At 42.3% G+C, this 19,504-nt stretch overlaps 1 protein-coding gene across 1 annotated transcript in view; it reads right to left on the reverse strand.

The window, feature by feature from the left end:
• The window catches only part of ELK3 (ETS transcription factor ELK3), a 67,389-nt gene that overhangs the window by 4,021 nt on the left and 43,864 nt on the right, over window positions 1–19,504 (reverse strand). The window contains exons 2-4 of the mRNA XM_073620272.1: window positions 11,192–11,400; window positions 7,682–8,509; window positions 6,242–6,364 (exon numbers count right to left, since the gene is read on the reverse strand). Coding sequence (XP_073476373.1) covers window positions 6,242–6,364; window positions 7,682–8,509; window positions 11,192–11,398 — 1,158 coding nt within the window. The 5' untranslated portion in view covers window positions 11,399–11,400. The remainder of the gene's footprint in view (window positions 1–6,241; window positions 6,365–7,681; window positions 8,510–11,191; window positions 11,401–19,504) is intronic.

Genomic DNA, 19,504 nt, shown 5'->3' on the forward strand with positions numbered 1-19,504 from the left:
TATATACACACACACTCTGCATCCAGTGTAGCCTATATCTACAGTGCATTCCGTGCAGTTTCTACTACACTTCTGGTGGTGTACACAATACAGTGCAGCCGTAGTACAGTTGCTAATACAGTGCAGCAGTGTACACTGTATCTAATACAGTAGTGTGGTGTTGCAAAACAAAATATACGTCATGTCCAGAAGGCCTACAAGGAGAGGCAGTCGCGCTCAGGCCACTAAACGAGGGCAAGCAGCCTCTGTGTCTACAGTCAACAGTGCTGGTCGTGGACATGGTGCATCCTCTGCAGGTGGCCGTGGGGCACACTTGTCTTTTTTTTTCTGCTGCTGGCCCTGTTATTAAGCCAAAACATGCAGAAGAGTTGGTGGAGTGGATAACAAAGCCATCCTCATCCTCCTCATCCTGTCACCCAGGCTCAGAGTAGTTTGCCTTCTAACGCATCTGCCAAAGCGGCCTATTCCACTGACTCTTTCCGTAGCCCCACCATTGTGTACGGAGGAGTCCCCGGAATTATTCGACCACAGTGTTGGGTACATGCTGCTGGAGGATGGCCAGCGATTTGAAGGCTCCGATGTTGGTTCCCAGGTTGGGGAAAGGAAGGGAGTAGCATGAGCCTAGAGAGAGCGGTGCCCAAGAAGGACATGAAACTGTCAGTCATGTTCCCCCACCTGCAGCATACTGCCAAGTTTGCTCCAGTGACTAGGAGGGAGGGGATGATGAGGTCCTTGACTGTACTTAGGTGCCTGAGAGAAGAGAGGAGGGGGTGGAGGCACAACTCTAACGAGGCAGGATGTCCTCTAGGGGGCAGCTTAAGGGCAGCCACCCTATTGCATCACACCACAGAGCTCCGCAGGTGCAGGGTGCTGCTGACTCCCCGCTGACTTTTAAAAGTTCCTTGTTGTGGGCCTTTTTCGACATGTGTGCAGCAGATCGCACTGTTGTTTGCAACCTATGTCTGAAGCAGATCAAGCGTGGCCAGAACAGCAGCCGCTTGGGCACCACATGCTTGACCAGACATATGACAACCTGCCATGCAGTCTGTTGGCAACAGCACTTGAAAGACCCACATCAAAGAAAACAACGGACTTCTTCTTGCTCCTTATCTGGGATTTCCAACCCTACTATACCTTCAGTCCTCTCAAAAACCTGCACTGAGAGGAATGAAGATATAGCAATAGGTGTCCCAAGTACTTGTAGCCAATCTGCTAGCAGTACACCACCATCTGATTTTAGCAGGCAAATTTCCCTACACTAGTTGCTGAACCGTAAAAAGAAATTTGGTCCCAGCCTACCACATGCTCAGTGTCTAAATACTATCTTGGCCAAATTGCTAGCACTGCAACTGCTGCCTTTTCAGCCGGTAGACTCTGCCCCCTTTCGTGAATTTGCGCAATGTGCTGTACCTCAGTGGCAGGTTCCAAAATGCCATTTCTTTTCACAGAAGGCCATTCCGGCTCTCTACCGGCATGTCGAAGGCATTGTTTTGGCCTTGTTGGACAGGGCGGTCAGCAGTAAGGTGCATTTTACCGCTGACTCATGGGCCAGCAGGCATGGGCAGGAACATTGCCTTTCCTTCACGGCGCACTGGGTAACTGCTGGCAGCTAGGAAGGATGCAGGACAGGGTTCAGTGTTGTTGGAGCTTGTTCCGCCACCATGCCTCCAAAATGCTAGTGGTGATTCTGCCACAGCTCTCTCCTCCACCCCCTCCTCTTCTTCCTCTATGGCCTTTTCTGCAGATTTGTCCTCTAAACCAGCGGTGCTCCGTAAGCGTTCAAGGGGCTACGCAAGCAGTCAGGCTAAAAGATGCCATGCAGTGCTTGAGTTGGTCTGCCTAGGGGACAGGAGCCACACTGGGGCAGAGATTCTGTCAGCTCTGCAGGGGCAGACTCAGAGGGGGTTGACGCCAGGCCAGCTTCAGCCAGGAATGGTTTTATGCAACAATGGCACCAACCTTCTCTCCGCCCTCTGACAAGGACACTTGACCCATGTTGCATGTTTGGCACACGTCCTGAATTTGGTGGTGCAGCAGTTCTTGAACAGGTACCCAGGCTTACAGGATCTCCTGAGGCAGGTCAGAAAAGTCTGTGGTCATTTCCACCAGCCGTACAATGCCAGTGCTTGGCTGGCTGACATTCAAAGGGAATGCAACCTGCCCACCAACTGCCTCCTTTGCAACATGCCCACCAGGTGGAACTCAATGTTGGTAATGCTGCAGCAGCTGCACACACAGCAGAGGGCCATCAATGAGTACCTGTGCGAGTATGGCACCAAGGATAGGGTCAGGGGAGCTTGGCTTCTTTTTGCCACACCAGTGGCTACTGATCAAGGATGCATGCACTGTCCTGTCACCATTTGAGGAGGCCACAAGGATGGTGAGCAGCGACAATGCAAGCATCAGTGACACTGTCCCTCTAGTCTTCCTGTTGGAGCACATGCTTCGTGGAATCATGGACGGGGCACTTGAGGCAGAACAGCGGGAGGAAGAGGAGGACTTCCTTACCTCTCAAGGCCCCCTTTATCCAGATAGCATTCCTGCGGGCCCGCCAAACACACAGGAAGAGGAGAAGGATTGTGCCAGCATGAATGTAGAGGATAACACTCAGCAGCAGTTCTCAAGGAATGGTTTTCAGTCCCCAGAAACCTAAGGAGTTGTATGTGGCTGGGAGGAGGTAGTTACAGATCATGTGATCCTTAGTGAGCCAGAGGACTCAGAATCGAATGCCTCTGCAAACTTATGCTGCATGGCCTTCCTGATTCTGCAAAGCCTGCGAAAGGACCCTAGGATTTGTGGTATCAAGGAGAGGGATCATTACTGACTGGCAACCCTTCTTGATCCACGTTACAAGGGTAAGGTTGCAGAACTAACTCATCCTGCCTTTGCAGAAGGGAACACAAGATGAAACATCTTCAGGAGGCCTTGAAGAAAGGTTTGTGCAAAGCATTTCCAGACCCTGGGAGGTTACAATTTCCTGGTGCTGGACAACATGTTGCTGAGGCTTCATTCAGTCAAAGGAAGAGCGGTGGAGAAGGTGGCCAGCTGACCGATGCTTTTAAACAATTTTTCAGTCCTCAGCTCCAAGGTCTGATCAGTTCAAGCAACCTTTGCCAGCGTCTGAATATCTAGGGGCAAGAGCAGACTTGGAGACCTTTCCAACAGAGCATCTACTGGGTTACTGGGTCTTGAGGATGGACCACTGGCCAGAACTAGCTCAATATGCAATTGAGCTACTGGTCTGTCCTGCATCTAGCATTTTTTCTGAATGCACATTCATTGCTGCTGGAGGGTTTGTAACAGATCAAAGAGTGTGCTTGTCCACAGACTCTGTTGATAAGCTCACATTCATAAAAATGAATCAGTCTTGGATCAGCAGCTATCAAGCACCTGATGCTGATGTAACTGATTGAATTTGCTATGGATGTGGGATCCCTTGAAGACTATGCTGACTATCCTATTCCTCCTCAATCTTGATCATAGCTTCCAATAATATTTTTGGTTTAAGGCACCACCACCCAAGGCCCAAGTTTTCTGCCCCTGTTTAACAGGGGCATGTAATTACAATTTTTGATCTAATATTTCACAGCAGGGCCCGTTCCTGTGCCCAATAAGAGTAATCATGAGGGCTTACAGTGTTCTGGTACCACCAACACCTAAGGCCCAATTTTCTGCAGCGTATATAGGGCAGGCTGTATAGTGTATATATACTGCTGTTCAGAGTATATAGTGTCTGGGGGGGCCCCCCCCCCACGCCATTTTTGTAAAAATTTTTTATTTGGGTGTGGGGTTACCCTTAATATCCATACCAGACTCAAAGGGCCTGGTAATGGACTGGGGGGGGGGACATGCCATTTTTTTCAATGATTTTCATCTATAGTCCCGGGACCGGACAATACCTTACATGCGCGAGTAGTTTTCAATGAAATTTTTTTTTCCTTTAGAAATGTCATTTTGCTGTGGTATTGTTCTAAACACGGGAAAATGTGCTACTTTACAGACATACTAAGGACCCCCCCAGGCATGATATTTAAAGGAATATTTCATTTTTATTAAGCATTATTACAAACTCTGCTCCTGAAAAAACGACCGGTTTTAAAACAATTTTTTTTTGCATTGATACATGTCCCCTGGGGCAGGACCCGGGTCCCCAAACACTTTTTATAGCAATAACGTGCATATAAGCCTTTAAAATTAGCACTTTTGATTTTTCACGTTCGTGTCCCATAGACTTTAATGGTGTTCACGTGTTCGAACAAATTTTTTGCCTGTTCGTGTGTTCTGCTGCGAACCGAACCGGGGGGGGTTTGGCTCATCCCTAATGCCTTGCTATAATAGAGGGGCTGGCAGTGCTTTCAAAGTTTGGGTTACCAAACACTTTAAAACCAGCTCCAGAAGATTTTTCCCCCCCTTCATTTCCAGGGCATTTTTTGCTATTAGGCATGGCGCTACTTTAACTGACAATTGCGTGGTCATGCAACACTACTCGCATTAAATTTATGTAATTCCTTTTCACACAAATAGAGCTTTCTTTTGCTGGTATTTGATCACCACTGGGTTTTTATTAAATACATTTTAAAAAAGACCGAACATTTTGAAAAAAGAAACAATATTTTCTGTTAAAAAACATCAAAAAAAATATCAAATTTCTTCATAAATTTAGGCCAAAATGTATTCTGTTACATGTTTTTGGTTAAAAAAAAAAAAAAAAATCCCAAAAAGTGTTATATTGGTTTGTGTAAAAGTTATAACATCTACACACCATATACTAGTTTTTTTTTTTTTTTTTTTAATACTAGTAGTAGTGGTGATCAGCAACTTGTAGTGGGACTGTAGTGCAGCAGGCAATCTGACAATTTGTGGAAACTGGTTAACTGACATTGGAATTGCCAGTGACACTAATAGAGTGATCAGTGCTAATAATATACACTGTCACTGTACTAATGACACTGGATGGGAAAGGGTTAACAGCTCAGGTGACCAAGGAGTTAAATGTGAGCCTCTTTTTACTAAATATCTTTGTTTCTTCTTCTTTCTACTCTCTGTACAGACCCCTATATTGACTGTCAACACAGGGCTCTGGGCTGTGATTGTACACAGACGGTCAGCTGGCCCTGGCCATGAATTATTGGCTGGGAGGTGCTGACCAAGTCCCACTTGGTTCGATCAACAGCAGAGCCAGAAGACGGGAGCATGTGTGCACTCTGAACCCGGAAGAAAGCTGTGACGTACAGGTACATTATGGTGCCTGTGCGACCCGCCCAGCCGCAGTGGTTAAGAATAAACATAAGCAAATAGCTGGAACTGAATCAATGCAGTTCTTATTTTACATAGTAGGTGAGGATGAAAAACGACAAGTCCAACCTATGTGTGTGATTATATGTCAGTATTACATTGTATATAGGACTGCCATCCTGAGAACTTAACAGTCGGGCAGTGGTTCTGTTAAAAATATATACTCCAGTTATTTCAAAAGGCATCAAACTTACTATTTAACATATAGCCAGTGTTTTATAGGTTAGAAACAAAAAATACTTGGGAGGAATCTGTTGTTTACAGAGCTCAATAGTTTAGGCTAAAGTGTACATACACAAGTAATTAAATTGGAGCAATTTAGTGGGCTCCATAAGTTTTTTCAGTCTGAGACAGCCTTTCTGAAAGGAAACAACTTCTGCTGTACTGTCTGTAAAATGCATAGTACTGTGGGAATGCATTGGTAAGGAAGTGTCCTGTATTAATTTGTAATTTTTGAAACAAAAATGTATGTGTCCAGAGGCAAAAAAGTAATTAAAAAAATGAAATGTTAAACTTGGCCAAACCTAGCTCCTTTTTAAGTCCAACTGCTTTCTGATTAATGCACCCCACTCACTGTGTGCTTGCAGCACAATGGGTAAGTGGTTGACAACTCTAGGTAGTTTGAATCTCAACCACAACACTACCTGCCTAAAGTTTGCATATACTCCCTGTGCCTGCGTGAGTTTCTTTCAAGTACACCAAAGACATGCTGGTAGGTTAGTTGGCTCCTGTCTAAATTGGCATTAACTTTTATATATGAATGTGAGTTTAGGGACCTTAGATTGTAAGCTCCTTGAGGGCAGCGATTGATAGGAATGTATAATATTTACATAAGTATGCCAAAGCGCTACACAACTTTTTAGCATTATAAAAGTACTTCAAAAAGATAAAAATAAAATGATGTTATTGTGGTTGTAACTAGGTTCTACATTTTTCATCTATTCACCTGGAACAAGGTGTTAGGTCCTTGCAGCCTGGCAGGACTTAATGGAGCTACAGGACTAAGACTGCTCCAGAAGTGGATGCTTGATAGAAGAGGACTTGGGGTCAACAGTAATCCATTGGGTGTCTGCAAATTAAAAAAAAAAAAAAGTGTAAAGATATACAAATATGATTTTTACTTGCTACAACAAACTTGACCAACAAAAGGCAAAAATTTTAATTTAAATAATAATAAAAAAAAAAAAAAAAACAACATGTTTTCTTGGCTAGGTGTATGACAGTTTATTGTGGCTGCAGCCACCCCAAAAGTCAGTTAAGGTCATTTCTCTTATCCACAATTATTTTCAGTCTATAAATAATTCTAAATGACCACATCACTCCTACCTTTCCCTTTATGATGAATATGCTGCTGAAGTCAGACCCTTTGTGCTCTTCCAAGTACTTTACTATGTAGACAATTATATATCAGCTAGAGAACAGTTTGAATTCTACAAGCTGAAGTGGCCCAGTATAAAATCCCTTAATGTGTGTTTTTGGGGGCCCATGTACACTATATTACCAAAAGTATTGGGATGTCTGCCTTTACACGCACATGAACTTTAATGATATCCCAGTCTTAGACCGTGGGGTCCCGTATTGCGTTGGCCCACCCTTTGCAGCTATAACAGCTTCAACTTTTCTGGGAAGGCTGTCCACAAGGTTTAGGAGTGTGTCTATGGGAATGTTTGACATCTATGTTTTTATGGACCTTGCTTTGTGCACTGGTCAAAATCACTTGGTGGAGGGGGGATTATGGTGTGGGGTTGTTTTTCAGGGATTGGGCTTTGGCCCCTTGGTTCCAGTGAAGGGAACTCTTAAGGCGTCGGCATACCAAGACATTTTGGACAATTTCATGCTCCCAACTTTGCAGGAAAAGTTTGGAGATGGCCCCTTCCTGTTCTAACATGACTGCACACCAGTGCACAAAGCAAGGTCCATAAAGACACGGATGAGCGAGTTTGGGGTGGAGGAACTTGACTGGCCTGCGCAGAGTCCTGACCTTAACCCAATAAAACACCTTTGGAATGAATTGGAGTGGAGACTGCGAGCCAGGCCTTCACATCCACATCAGTGCCTGACCTCACAAATGTGCTTCTGGAAGAATGGTCAAACATTCCCATAGATAACCTCCTAAACCTTGTGGACAGCCTTCCCAGAAGAGTTGAAGCTGTTATAGCTGCAAAGGGTGGGCCGACTCAATATTGAACCCTACGGACTAAGACTGGGATGCCATTAAAGTTCATGTGTGTGTAAAGGCAGCTGTCCTAATACTTTTGATAATATAGTATCTACTAGATGCCTCTCTACATGTGAGCCCTGACCTAAAATATTTGAGAACACTAGTTCATTTCAAGGTATTTTCTCTCTTTTTTTATTTTTTTTCTTGACTAACCCACATTTTTACCTGAGCAGTAAAGAAAGCTGGTGTTAGAGATCCTGAGGGAAGTGCTGGGCTATTCAGAGCAATTGATCCTATATCACTACTGGAGAGCAGAAGAGGTGGAGAGCAGATTTCTAATCCTTTCGGTTTCTTTGCTTTGGAAGGATGATAGGACAGCTTTGTTTTGGATCCTGCTGAGAGATTTAATGGTTCGTTGGTGTCAGGATAATCTAAAAATACACTCCTTTGTTCACTAGAGAAGGATATATTGGGGGACAAGGATGGGGATCGTGAGGAGCGTGGAGAAGAGGAAACACTAGTTGTATTGGATGATATATAGGAAGTTCCTTTAGCAGACAAAGATGATGCTAAGAAAGCAGAGGCAGCTGCCGATTCTGATGTAGAGGGCAAAGAAATGACAGGTCGGGTGATTTCTTTGTCCGTTTTGTTAGTAACAAATCTTATAACAGTCCTGACTTCCTCTACTGGACTCTTGACTTCAGCCTTTTCCTCCTCCTCCTCCTCTTCATCTTCTCCATCTTGTTGTGGCTCATCCTCGTCTTGCATGCTTTCGGTTTTGATAACTTTGTACTCTCCCTGATGTTGCAGTGAGTTTATAGTGAAGGAGGAATACAGGCCTGAGTGGATGTACTCGTTGCGACTAGCACTCTTTAATGCAGACAAGGTTTGCTTGTGTCTCTCATGGAGTTCATTCGGGATGTTGCAATCGCTGTCCTGCAGCAATAGGCTGTCCCGACTCATCTCCACAGCATGTGTCTCCATTTTTAGGATTTCTGGAAAGGACACAAACTTGTAGACAAACTTCTGTCCAATTACCTTTTTAATAATGTTCTGAAAAAAAGAATACAAATGATTAAATAGGTTCAGGAGATTTCAGGATAATTTATAAGGCAATGGGGGTTGATTTACTAAAACTGGTGCACTCAGAATCTGGTGCAGCGGTGCATGGTAGCTAATCAGCTTCTAACTTCAGCTTGTTCAATTAAGCTTTGACAATAAAACCTGGAAACTGATTGTTTTTTATGCAGAGCTACACCCGATTTTACACACTCCAGTTGTAGTAAATAACCCACATTCTGTTGATATGGAATTAGAGGGCTGAATTTACAGAAGTAATCCTTTCTTTTATTCTCTCAAGATTATCATTGAAAGCAAATCGTATTTAAAAGTCTGCATTGTATGTTTCAATGAAAGACTTTTACATATAGAGGCTTTCCAGCATTTATGGCCCATTTATATTGGCTGCAAGTGCCATAACATCAGGATATCCAATGCCTTGGGCATATAACCAAGGCACATTTAGGTGGTTACTAAAAAAAAAATCTTCTTTTATAGTGTCTACCATTTTGGTTATACCCAAGGCACATTTAAGGTGGTTACTAGTATTTTTGTTTTTTTCTTAGGTGATTACTAGAATTTTTTTGTTCTTTATAGTGTTTATCATTTTGGCAATACTAATAATAATAATATTTTATTGTATTTGTCACACATGACGGCCTATATGTTGGCACATGAAAACATCTGGTAAACATCACTACTGCACAAATATACTTTTATTTACTTAGGCTTACAGCAGTGCGCAAAGAAATTATCTTTCGTTCTGATTTCATAACGACCAAAAACAAAATCTGGTTACTACTGAAGTCACAATTGTTTTTGAAGTATTTTACTCAATAAGGCCTCATTCACATGGCCGTAAAAAACGTTCCTGATGCTATTACACGTTTTCCAGGAGAAAAGTTCCTGCGTAATGATCAGTAAAATACTTGCGTATAGCTATGTTTAGGTGAATAAATGTGTACGTAATTTTTATGATAATGCATTTTTTCCCTTTGTTTATATAAGCACGTAAAGCTTGTGTTCTTAGATGCAGATTTTTGGATTCGGTTCTATGGATCTAAAAGCAGCTCATGTTTACGCATCTTTGAGAATAGTTCCATTGAAAAAATTCAGCTGTGTTCAGATCCGTAATTAAAAAAACGTTTTATATGCTTTTTGTTTTTTGTTTTTTATGGTTGTGTGACTGAAGCCATGGTCAAGAAGATTTCTGACTTGGCACTCAATAGTAATCACATAACTGTGAATACATTTCTGCACAATCTATAAATCAGAAGTTCCTGTTTGACTACTTAATACAACAACTTTATCATATCAACAGGAGCATATCTGTGCTGCATGGGATAGAAAAAAAAGTGTTAGTATACCTGATATATAATATGCAATTTTCACAAGGGACAACACATAGGGATCACTAAATCTGAAGGGGGGAAAGGGCATTAGGCCTTGTCCTACTGCCTTTGTGGTCTGCTCAGCAATAATCTGCAAGTTGATTTGTGCTGAGAACACAGAAAACAACAATGTGAACCAGTCCGAAAAAAATATTTTAACATAAAATATCTCAATCCTATTTTTTTTATGGGTTGTCGGTTACATGTTTTCAGTTCAATCTTTAAATAGATTACTGACCCCTATAGAGGAGCAGACTGCTGTACCTTATTGCAATCAGGTTGATAGAGATTGAAAGTGGAACATCTTTTGCTGTGCTCTGTCTCTGCCCAATGTTAGTTGTATATTGTGTAGGTTTTGAGTATGTGATTTGATATTGACAAAGCAATCAAAATGTAGTAATCAAGTTCCACAGCCTTATGCCTAGTACACAGGGGCCGAATGTTGGGAGAAATTGGCCTGTTCATTAAAAAAAAAAAAGCCAACATTTGGCTCGTGTGTATGTCAGCCAACCCAACAGAAGCCGGCCGAGCATGCTGGAAAACCAGCAGCTGACTGGAGTGTTCTGGCAGGGGGGCCGTCCCCCTGCCAGAACACAACAGCTCAGCGGGGGAGATCTGACCTTAGTACAGCGGCTCCAACCGGAGCTGATGGAAAAAAACTTAGTGTGTACTAGACTTTAGTGTGAAAAAAATCTCATGGAGGATCAAGAAGTCAAACTGACCAGCTGTACATTAACATTTTGTTAATCTATTTTTGAGGTTCTGTTATTTTTACTACCATTATGATGTGTTTGTTTCTAATTTCCCATACTTAACTAAGAAATAATGGTGCTTTTATTACTAGTATTTTCCTTTCACGCTGTGTATGCCTAGACCTGCAGCTGACATTTGCTTGCACAGCCTAATCCATTTATTGCCATGCTTTGTCCCCAGTGCTTGGGCTCGTACATGGAAACCATATGTTAGACAGATGTTCTAAGGCTATTTCTGTTAGTGCTCTTTTCTCTTGTCTAACCTGACAAACAGTCACTCCAGCGGTGTTCTAGAAAAGGACAACTTCAGTGGCACAAGCTGAACTACAAAAAGGCACATATAACAGTTTTAGTGTCTTAATAGCCACCCTTGAGTTAGTTGTGTGCATTAAGGTAGACTCAATTTGACCCAAATTCAGTTTCCTTCATGGTAGAAAATTAACACGCTTGTATCTAAAGAGTATTTTACTGCTTTTATGTAATAAAAGTTGAGAGTATTAAGTTGATATGAAGCTGGCAGATCGAACGCTTACCTTATCATAGTAATATCGAAGGGCTCGACTCAGCTTGTCATAGTTCATATTAGTTTTATTCTTCCGCAGTCCCCATAGCTTGGCCACTTCTTCTGCTTTGAGCAGCTTGAATTCTCCATCATTCGATGTCCAGCAGATGAGATGCTCATGTTTCTGATCGAGAAGCAATTGCAACAGAAACTGCCACAGAGTAATAGCACTCTCCATACCTACAAAACCAAAATGGCACTATTACATACAAAGACTACATCATATTGTCATTGTAACTTGTAAGGCACTTTATTTTTAAGGCTTTTTTTTTTTTTTTTTTTTTGCATAAACACTACACACATATTTATCACTATACCCCTGTCTAAAAATGGTGATTTACTAAAGTGTAAAGTGAACCTGTGACCATCCAATCATAAAGAAATATATAAAAAAATAAATAAATCAGAATGCCTATAGCCAACATAGGTTCACTTTACTACACATATCTGATAGGTATGAAAATCCTGTCCCAATAGAGAATATTTTTTAACATGTATAATCAAGAATGTTCATGTACTTCATTTTAGCCTTGGTTTTGGGTTTTAGAAATATAAGGTGGTTTTAAACTGCAGAATAGTATAAATATGGTGTGTAAAAGTGTCATAATTTTCCGGTGGTAAGGTACAACCCTTACATCACACAAGCATTGATCAGAGAGGACAGACAACCATTCCATATGAAATAATGAGGGACCCCTGATACTACAGATGAGTACAAAGCCTTTTTATTAAATGCCACAAGGTGGCAGAAACATCCAGCCGCAGCCTATTATCCTCCCAAGTTCTCATTATACAGTTGTAGAGCTAACTGACTTAGAGCCGTCGGAAAATTATGTGAAAATATAGAAACATGCAAAAAGATTATAACTATGTGAAAAAATATAAAATCTACTTGAAGATTCTGATTCTGTTAAGGATGCTAACACAGACTAACTCTTCTTGAGGCTTCTCTTCTATTTTAGAGGGAAATTCCAGCTCATACCATGATGTTTACAAAGATGTGGCAGAATGCCCTTGTTGTCATCTATGTACTGAATATTTTAATCTGTAAGGCGTTACACACCCAGGATCCATTTGTATTGCTGTCAGTAGTCTTCAAATGTCAAACTTGATAAAAAAAAAATACGCAGCGAGGCATATCTGCTTTTAACTACATCAGGAATAGCAATGGTTTCCCATTTAAAAGCTATACTAGTTTCTACTTTTCGATTATATGCCTATATTTTGGCAATAACCCTAGAATAGATAAAAGTATTTTTGAGGGTTAAACAAGTTTTTTGTTGGTTCTGTCTTACAAATAGCCCTTATTTTTTATTTTTTTTATTTTTTTTAAATGCAAAAATAAGGAAACATTTTTAAAATGTACTTTACCCAGATATGCCAAGTAATTAAAAAGACAAAAAACTAAATAAAGGCCATTTGTAAGACAGAATATTTTTCTGCTATGTGTTGCATATGTTCTGATGCCACAAATATGCTGCTGTAGAAACATTAAAAAACACATTTCCAAAATAAAACCATTTTTATGTTAAAAGTTTGGTCCAAGAATAATGTAATGTAAATGAAGTGTAAGAGTACTCTAACAATGGCTATGATAAGGGGGGGGGGGGGTATTTAGGGCCTAAATAGTGTTTAAATAGGAACCTACTATTTTTTTTTACTTTTAAGCAGTTTGCTGCAGCTATAGTTGGGATCACATCACAGAGAGCCTGTAAAAGTTTTAAAAAAATCACACTTAATAGTGGCCACAACTGGCTGTAAGTGATTATTATTATATTTATAATAAACGATTTATATAGCACCAACAATTTGCACAATCCTTTATAACAAGGGTATTGGATTAAAATCCACAGAGGTCTGACCAGGAAAATTTTCTTCCAGCAGAGGTCCAAATCGCATTTTTTTTTTTTAAGCCATCTCCTCCTATATCACAATCCCTTACATCAGTGTCCCCAGTCCCCCACTTCACATCAGTTTCCCCTTCACAGTAGTGTTCTCTGGCCCCCTGAACTTCACCCCCACTCCCCTTTTACAATAGTCTACTGAACCTCCTTCACATCACACATCCCACAGTACTGTCCTCTGCCCCTTCGCATCCCTCCCCCACAGTACTGCCCTCTGCTGACTTCACATCACCTTCAGCAGAACTGTGCCCCCTTCACACCATCCCTTTACATCTGCCCCCTTCACATCAAACACCCACCCCACAACACTGCTCTCCACTCTACTGTTATAATAACAGCATTGGAGGCTGGGGGAAAAGAAGCGGCATCTAAATGGTGTGAGTGCGGGTCGGGATGGAACAGTGGCTCGGTCTGAATGCGGACCACGGTCCGCCATTTAGTGATGCCTGCTTTATAAATATAAGGAAACAGCACCGTTACAATACAATTTAAGGTGGGGGGGGGGGGAGCTTACTGTCTAAAAAGGCAGTACAAGTGATAACTATAGGGGGTGAGTTAAAGTAACAGGTCAGTTCTTAGGCAGAGGCAGGATAGGCTTCCCTGAAGAATTGAATTGTCAAGGATCGCCTAAAGGCACATAGAGTAACAGATAGCCAGAGAGATTTGAGTAGGTAATTGCAGAGGATGCGAGAGGCTCTGAAGGTGAACATGGGAGAAGGTCTTGAGTGAGAAGGAGATTGGTAATGTAGAGTTGTAGCATTGTACATTAGTATTTTGAAATGCAGTTGTTTGCCAGTAGGAGCCAGTGAAAGGATTAGCAGCGAGTGGTTGTGAACACTAAGTGGTTGGTTAGTAGGGTGGATATATTTTTCAGCAGCATTCATGATGGCCTGAAATGGGAATAACCTGTGTTAAGGGAAGCCACCAAGGAGAGAGTTGCAAGAGTTGTGGCAATAGATAACAAAGAGTTAAAATAGTGGCTTGGTGGTGTCCTAGGTTAAGAGGCAAATTTTGGAAATTTTAGTGAATTTGAGGTGAAGGTGACAAAATTTGCATAGTGATTAGATGTGGGGTCAAAGGGAGAGATCACAGTCCTGGATTACACCCAACACACTGGCTTGATGGGAGGGACTATTTATTGTGCTATTGATCTTAATGGAAATGTCAGTGAAGGGGGAGAATGGGAAAATATTATGAGCTTTGATTTCATGTGACATCCATACCAATAGGTCAGTTATTAAAATAGTGATGCACTAGAGACAGAAGGGTGAGCAGAATTAATGCAGAAGACAGAAGGGTGAGCAGAGGAGTAGAGAGAGATTCAGAATCTGCTTTGATTGGCTCCTATTTGCCAGTGAACTTCAGTCATGAAGTTGACAGCTGGTCCTGGTTGGGCACACACAGTGGAGGACAAATAAGCTCAAGTAAACGTCCCAGAGGCTTGATTGAGATCCACCAGGATGTTTATAAAAGGACTTGAAAAGTAAACGTACCTAGTACGCCTTTGTAGCTAGAAAAGCAGACTCAATAAATCTGTTTATAGTTAACACCAAAGGCCTAAGTTGCAAGCAAGTGCTTATATGTAGAAGCAGCGTGCTGCATCAAAACACCTTTATGTAGTGCAGTCCTACTCTATCTAACAGGAACTCCCAAATGACATTGTATGCAGCAAATAATAAAATTAGAAGCAAGATTACCTGGAATTTTACCCCATCCCCTTACTCAAATAAAAAAAAAAAAAAATATATAAATGATATATATAGTATCTCACAAAAGTTAGTACACCCTTTACATTTTTGTAAATATTTTATTATCTTTTCATTTGACAACACTGAAGAAATGACGCTTTGCTACAATGTAAAGTAGTGAGTGTACAGCTTGTATAACAGTGCAAATTTGCTGTCCCCTCAAAATAACTCAACACACAGCCATTAATGTTTAAACCGCTGGCAACAAAAGTGAGTACACCCCTAAGTGAAAATGTCCAAAGTGTCAATATTTTGTGTGGCCACCATTATTTTCCAGCACTGCCTTAACCCTCTTAGGCATTGAGTTCACCAGAGCTTCACGGGTTTCCACTGGAGTCCTCTTCCACTCCTCCATTATGACATCACGGATCTGGCGGATGTTAGAGACCTTGCACTCCTCTACCTTCTATTTGAGGATGCCCCACAGATGCTCAATAGGGTTTAGGTCTGGAGACATGCTTGGCCAGTCCATCACCTTTACCTGCAGCTTCTTTAGCAAGGCAGTGCTCATCTTTGGAGGTGTGTTTGCGGCCCAGTCTCTGAAGGAGGGGATCATTCTCTGCTTCAGTATGTCACAGTACATCAACACTGAAGAAATGGCTGCACTCCAAGATCCATCAAAATTCTTATTTAATAAAGGAACATTCCAAGTGTTACAAACAGTTCAAATGGTCACAGTATATGTTGGCATTCAGGGTTCCCTCAATGTACTGTAGCTCCCCAGTGCTGGCAGCACTCATGCAGCCCCAGACCATGACACTCCCACCACAATGCTTGGCTGTAGGCAAGACACACTTGCCTTTGTACTCCTCACCTGGTTGCCACCACACACGCTTGACACCATCTAAACCAAATAAGTTTATCTTGGTCTCATCAGACCACAGGACATGGTTCCAGTAATCCATGTCCTGTTGTCTTCAGCAAACTGTTTGCAGGCTATCTTGTGCATCATCTTTAGGAGAGGCTTCCTTCTGGGTCGACAGCCATGCAGACCAATTTGATACAGTGTGTGGCATATGGTCTGAGCACTGACAGGCTAACCCCTCACTCCTTCAACCTCTGCAGCAATGCTGGCAGCACTCATACGTCTATTTCTCAAAGGCAACCTCTGGATGTGATGCTGAGCATGTGCACTCAACTTCTTTGATCAACTATGGCGAGGCCTGTTCTCAGTGGAACCTGTCCTGTTGAACCGCTGTATGGTCTTGGCCACCGTGCTGCAGCTCAGTTTCAAGGTCTTGGCAATCTTCTTATACCCTAGGCCAGTGATGGCGAACCTTGGCACTCCAGATGTTTTGGAACTACATTTTCGATGATGCTCATGCACTCTGCAGTGTAGTTGAGCATCATGGGAAATGTAGTTCCAAAACATCTGGGGTGCCAAGGTTCGCCATCGCTGGCCTAGGCCACCTTTTTTTTCAGCTCCTCAGAGAGTTCTTTGCCATGAGGTGCCATATTGAACTTCCAGTAACCAGTATGAGAGTGAGAGACATAATACCAAATTTAACACACCTGCTCCCCATTCACACCTGAGACCTTGTAACACTAATGAGTTACATGACATCGGGGAGGGAAAATGGCTAATTGGGCCCAATTTGGACATTTTTTCACTTAGGGGTGTACTCACTTTTATTGCCAGCGGTTTAGAAATTAATAACTGTGTGTTGAGTTTTTTTGAGGGAACAGCAAGTTGTCACATGAAAAGATATAATAAAATATTTACAAAAATGTGAGGGGTGTACTCAATTTTGTGAGATACTGTGTATGTATGTATGTGTGTGTGTGTGTATATAATATAAATATACACACACACACACACACACACACACACACACACACACACACACACACAAGAAATTTCAAGGGAGAAAAAGATCAGGGTGTACTCATCCCACAGAGTCACCAGAGCATGCACTGCTTCCACTAGAGGATTTTTTTTACCTGGAGACAAACCTCTCCAATTTTTTTGTTGAATGTGGAGGACAGGTCGTCTAAATCCAGTGCCCCCCAACTGCGATACAGGTCTCGAAACACTTTCAATTGTCTGAATCATTGTCACAGGCTCAGACATTGCTGCCTGAGATAGTCTGCCAGCCAAATGTTTATGCCTGGGATGTACATGACAGACAAGGCTGGAAATTAAAGTGGTTGTAAACCCTTACATATTACCCAGTGAAGTGAACAGCCTCAGATGAGACACAGAGATTAAACAAATCCTCCTACATAGGCTTCACTTGTCTCCAGTCTTCTCTTCCCTATACCCCATCAAAAGGGTAGATCAAGTTGAAAAAATTTCTTCATCTGTCAGGAGCACAGAGGAGGGGGTGGAGAGGCGGCAGTTACAGTGTATGAGATCTGATGGAAGGAAAGGTACATATACCCCCTTCACACAGCAAAAGAACTGTGCTCTAAATAGACAAGCTCCATTCGGAGCTCCCTCGTGTCAGAAAAACTTTTCAGAAGTGACTCATATTGATAAGAGAGGAGCGAAGCACCAGAAACAACACATAGAGCTTTGGAGAGCGATAAGTAAAGACTACAGATATATGTGCTTTGCTCAGATTCCATGACTGAGGTTTACAACCACTTTAAGTTCTGCCCAGGGAAGTACATATGTGATCCACCTGTCTTGCCATGGCGGGACTTGTTTAACTGAATATGGATCGGAAGATCCTCCAGCAGGCTGGTCCAACATTGCAGAGACAGCCAAATCGCTTAATGCTCCAGGATGTTGATCAGGAGATAATACTCCTCTGACAAGGTGCCCATGACTATTCTAAAACTATCAATCTAGGGCCAAAGTGGACTTTTCTGCCAAACAAATTGGTGTGTACAGGGTCATGGCTTGTCCCATGCCAGGATATTAAATTGTAGGTGTCTGAAATGAAACTGGCCAAATGGGACTGACTAGAAGGAGGCCACCATCAGGCCCAAAACTCTCATGCTAAAGTGATAAGCTTGATGGTTCCTGGACTGGAGAGCTTGAATCTGAGATGGGAGAGTCTGAAGTTTCTGCTGTGGGAAAAAGACCCTGGCCTTAGCTGTGTCCAGGACTAGACCCAGATACTCCAAAACAATAGTTGGTTCCAGGGCTGATTTCTGAAGGTTTAGAATCCATTTGAACCATTGTAATGTTTAGATAGTTGGAGATATCTGGTAGAGCCTGCATCAACTATTCCCTCAACAGAAGGTTGTTTAATTATTTCACATTTAGGGTGCCATAAGAGCATATGGTTCGTTCTATAGCCAGATCCTTGGTGGAAACTGAAGGTGCTGATGATAGGCCAGAAGGTCTCAGCCAAAAACTGGCAGTGCAGGGGTCCAAAGCAAAGAAAATGTTGGTGCGCTGGGAAATTTGGGAGCAAGCAGATATGCACCCTTGACCCCAGGTGAAACGAGGCGATGGCAGCCTTTGAGGATTCTATGCAGAATTTTTGAATTTGAACAAAGACAGAGCATTGAGGTCCAAGATGGGTCAGATGGCCTTTTAGATTTGGGAATTTATGAACAGGTTGAACTAAAATCCTTGACGCTGTTTTTCCACACAAACTGGGGTAATGATACCTTGATCCATAAGACCTTTAACAGTAAGAACAGTGTTCTGGAACTGGCTTTCAGCTGCTTAGAATTTTGGATCCTTATGAACAAGTGTATTCTCTACTAGAATGGTGGTCACTTTAGGGAACCGACACTGCTGCATCCACAGTGGGGATAGCCCTCTTTTGTACAAGGCGTGTCAGGTTTTTTGCAATCTCCATGAAGAAAAAGTTGAAACAGTGAGTGCAATGAAAATCTCCTCACAGGCTTAGGGGCTCCAAATTATCCAAGACTGGAAACAACTGTTAGAAGCAATGGCTGATCCTCTAGTTTCAAAGTGGTGTGCACCACATCAAAAAGCCAAAATGATCTTTTTTTATTTGGGAGTAATAGCCAAAGACTGTGACTCCTCCAGGATAAGCTCATCTGGCAAAGACTGGAGTGACTCATAATCAGAAAAAGTCTGCGCGGTGGATGGCTCAGAAGTTGATACGGCTGCGAGCATAATCTGTAAGGGAGCATGCTTGTGGCCTATATTATCAGTATCTGCAAATAACTGGGTAATTTGTAGGGGTGCGCATCTTCACTGGCCTCACGATTTGATTCGATTATGATTATCAGGTCCACGATTCACAATGCATCACGATTACTGCGCACGGTTTTCATCCAAAAAATTTAAGTAGTCAGAAGAACTCCATTTTTTAAATTTTATCTGTTCTTTAAAAAAAAGACAACACTCCCTGCATGTAGCAAAGTCTAAACACAGCAGACAACTTAAAGAGGAGCTCCAGACTGCCCCCAAATGACTACAGAAGATGGTCAGAGACTGCAGACATGATACAGGAGAGGGTCAGAGACTGCATGCAGACATAGTACAGGAGAGGGTCAGAGACTGCAGACATAGTACAGGAGAGGGTCAGAGACTGCAGACATAGTACAGGAGAGGGTCAGAGACTGCAGACATAGTACAGGAGAGGGTCAGAGACTGCAGACATGATACAGGAGATGATCAGAGACTGCAGACCTGCTGGACGTGGTAAGGGAGGTGCCAGACTGTCCTATCCAAGATGACCAATACTCCGCCCCCCTCACCAC

Source organism: Aquarana catesbeiana, linkage group LG03 (genome assembly GCF_042186555.1).
Source record: "Aquarana catesbeiana isolate 2022-GZ linkage group LG03, ASM4218655v1, whole genome shotgun sequence".
NCBI classification, from domain to species: Eukaryota; Metazoa; Chordata; class Amphibia; order Anura; family Ranidae; genus Aquarana; species Aquarana catesbeiana.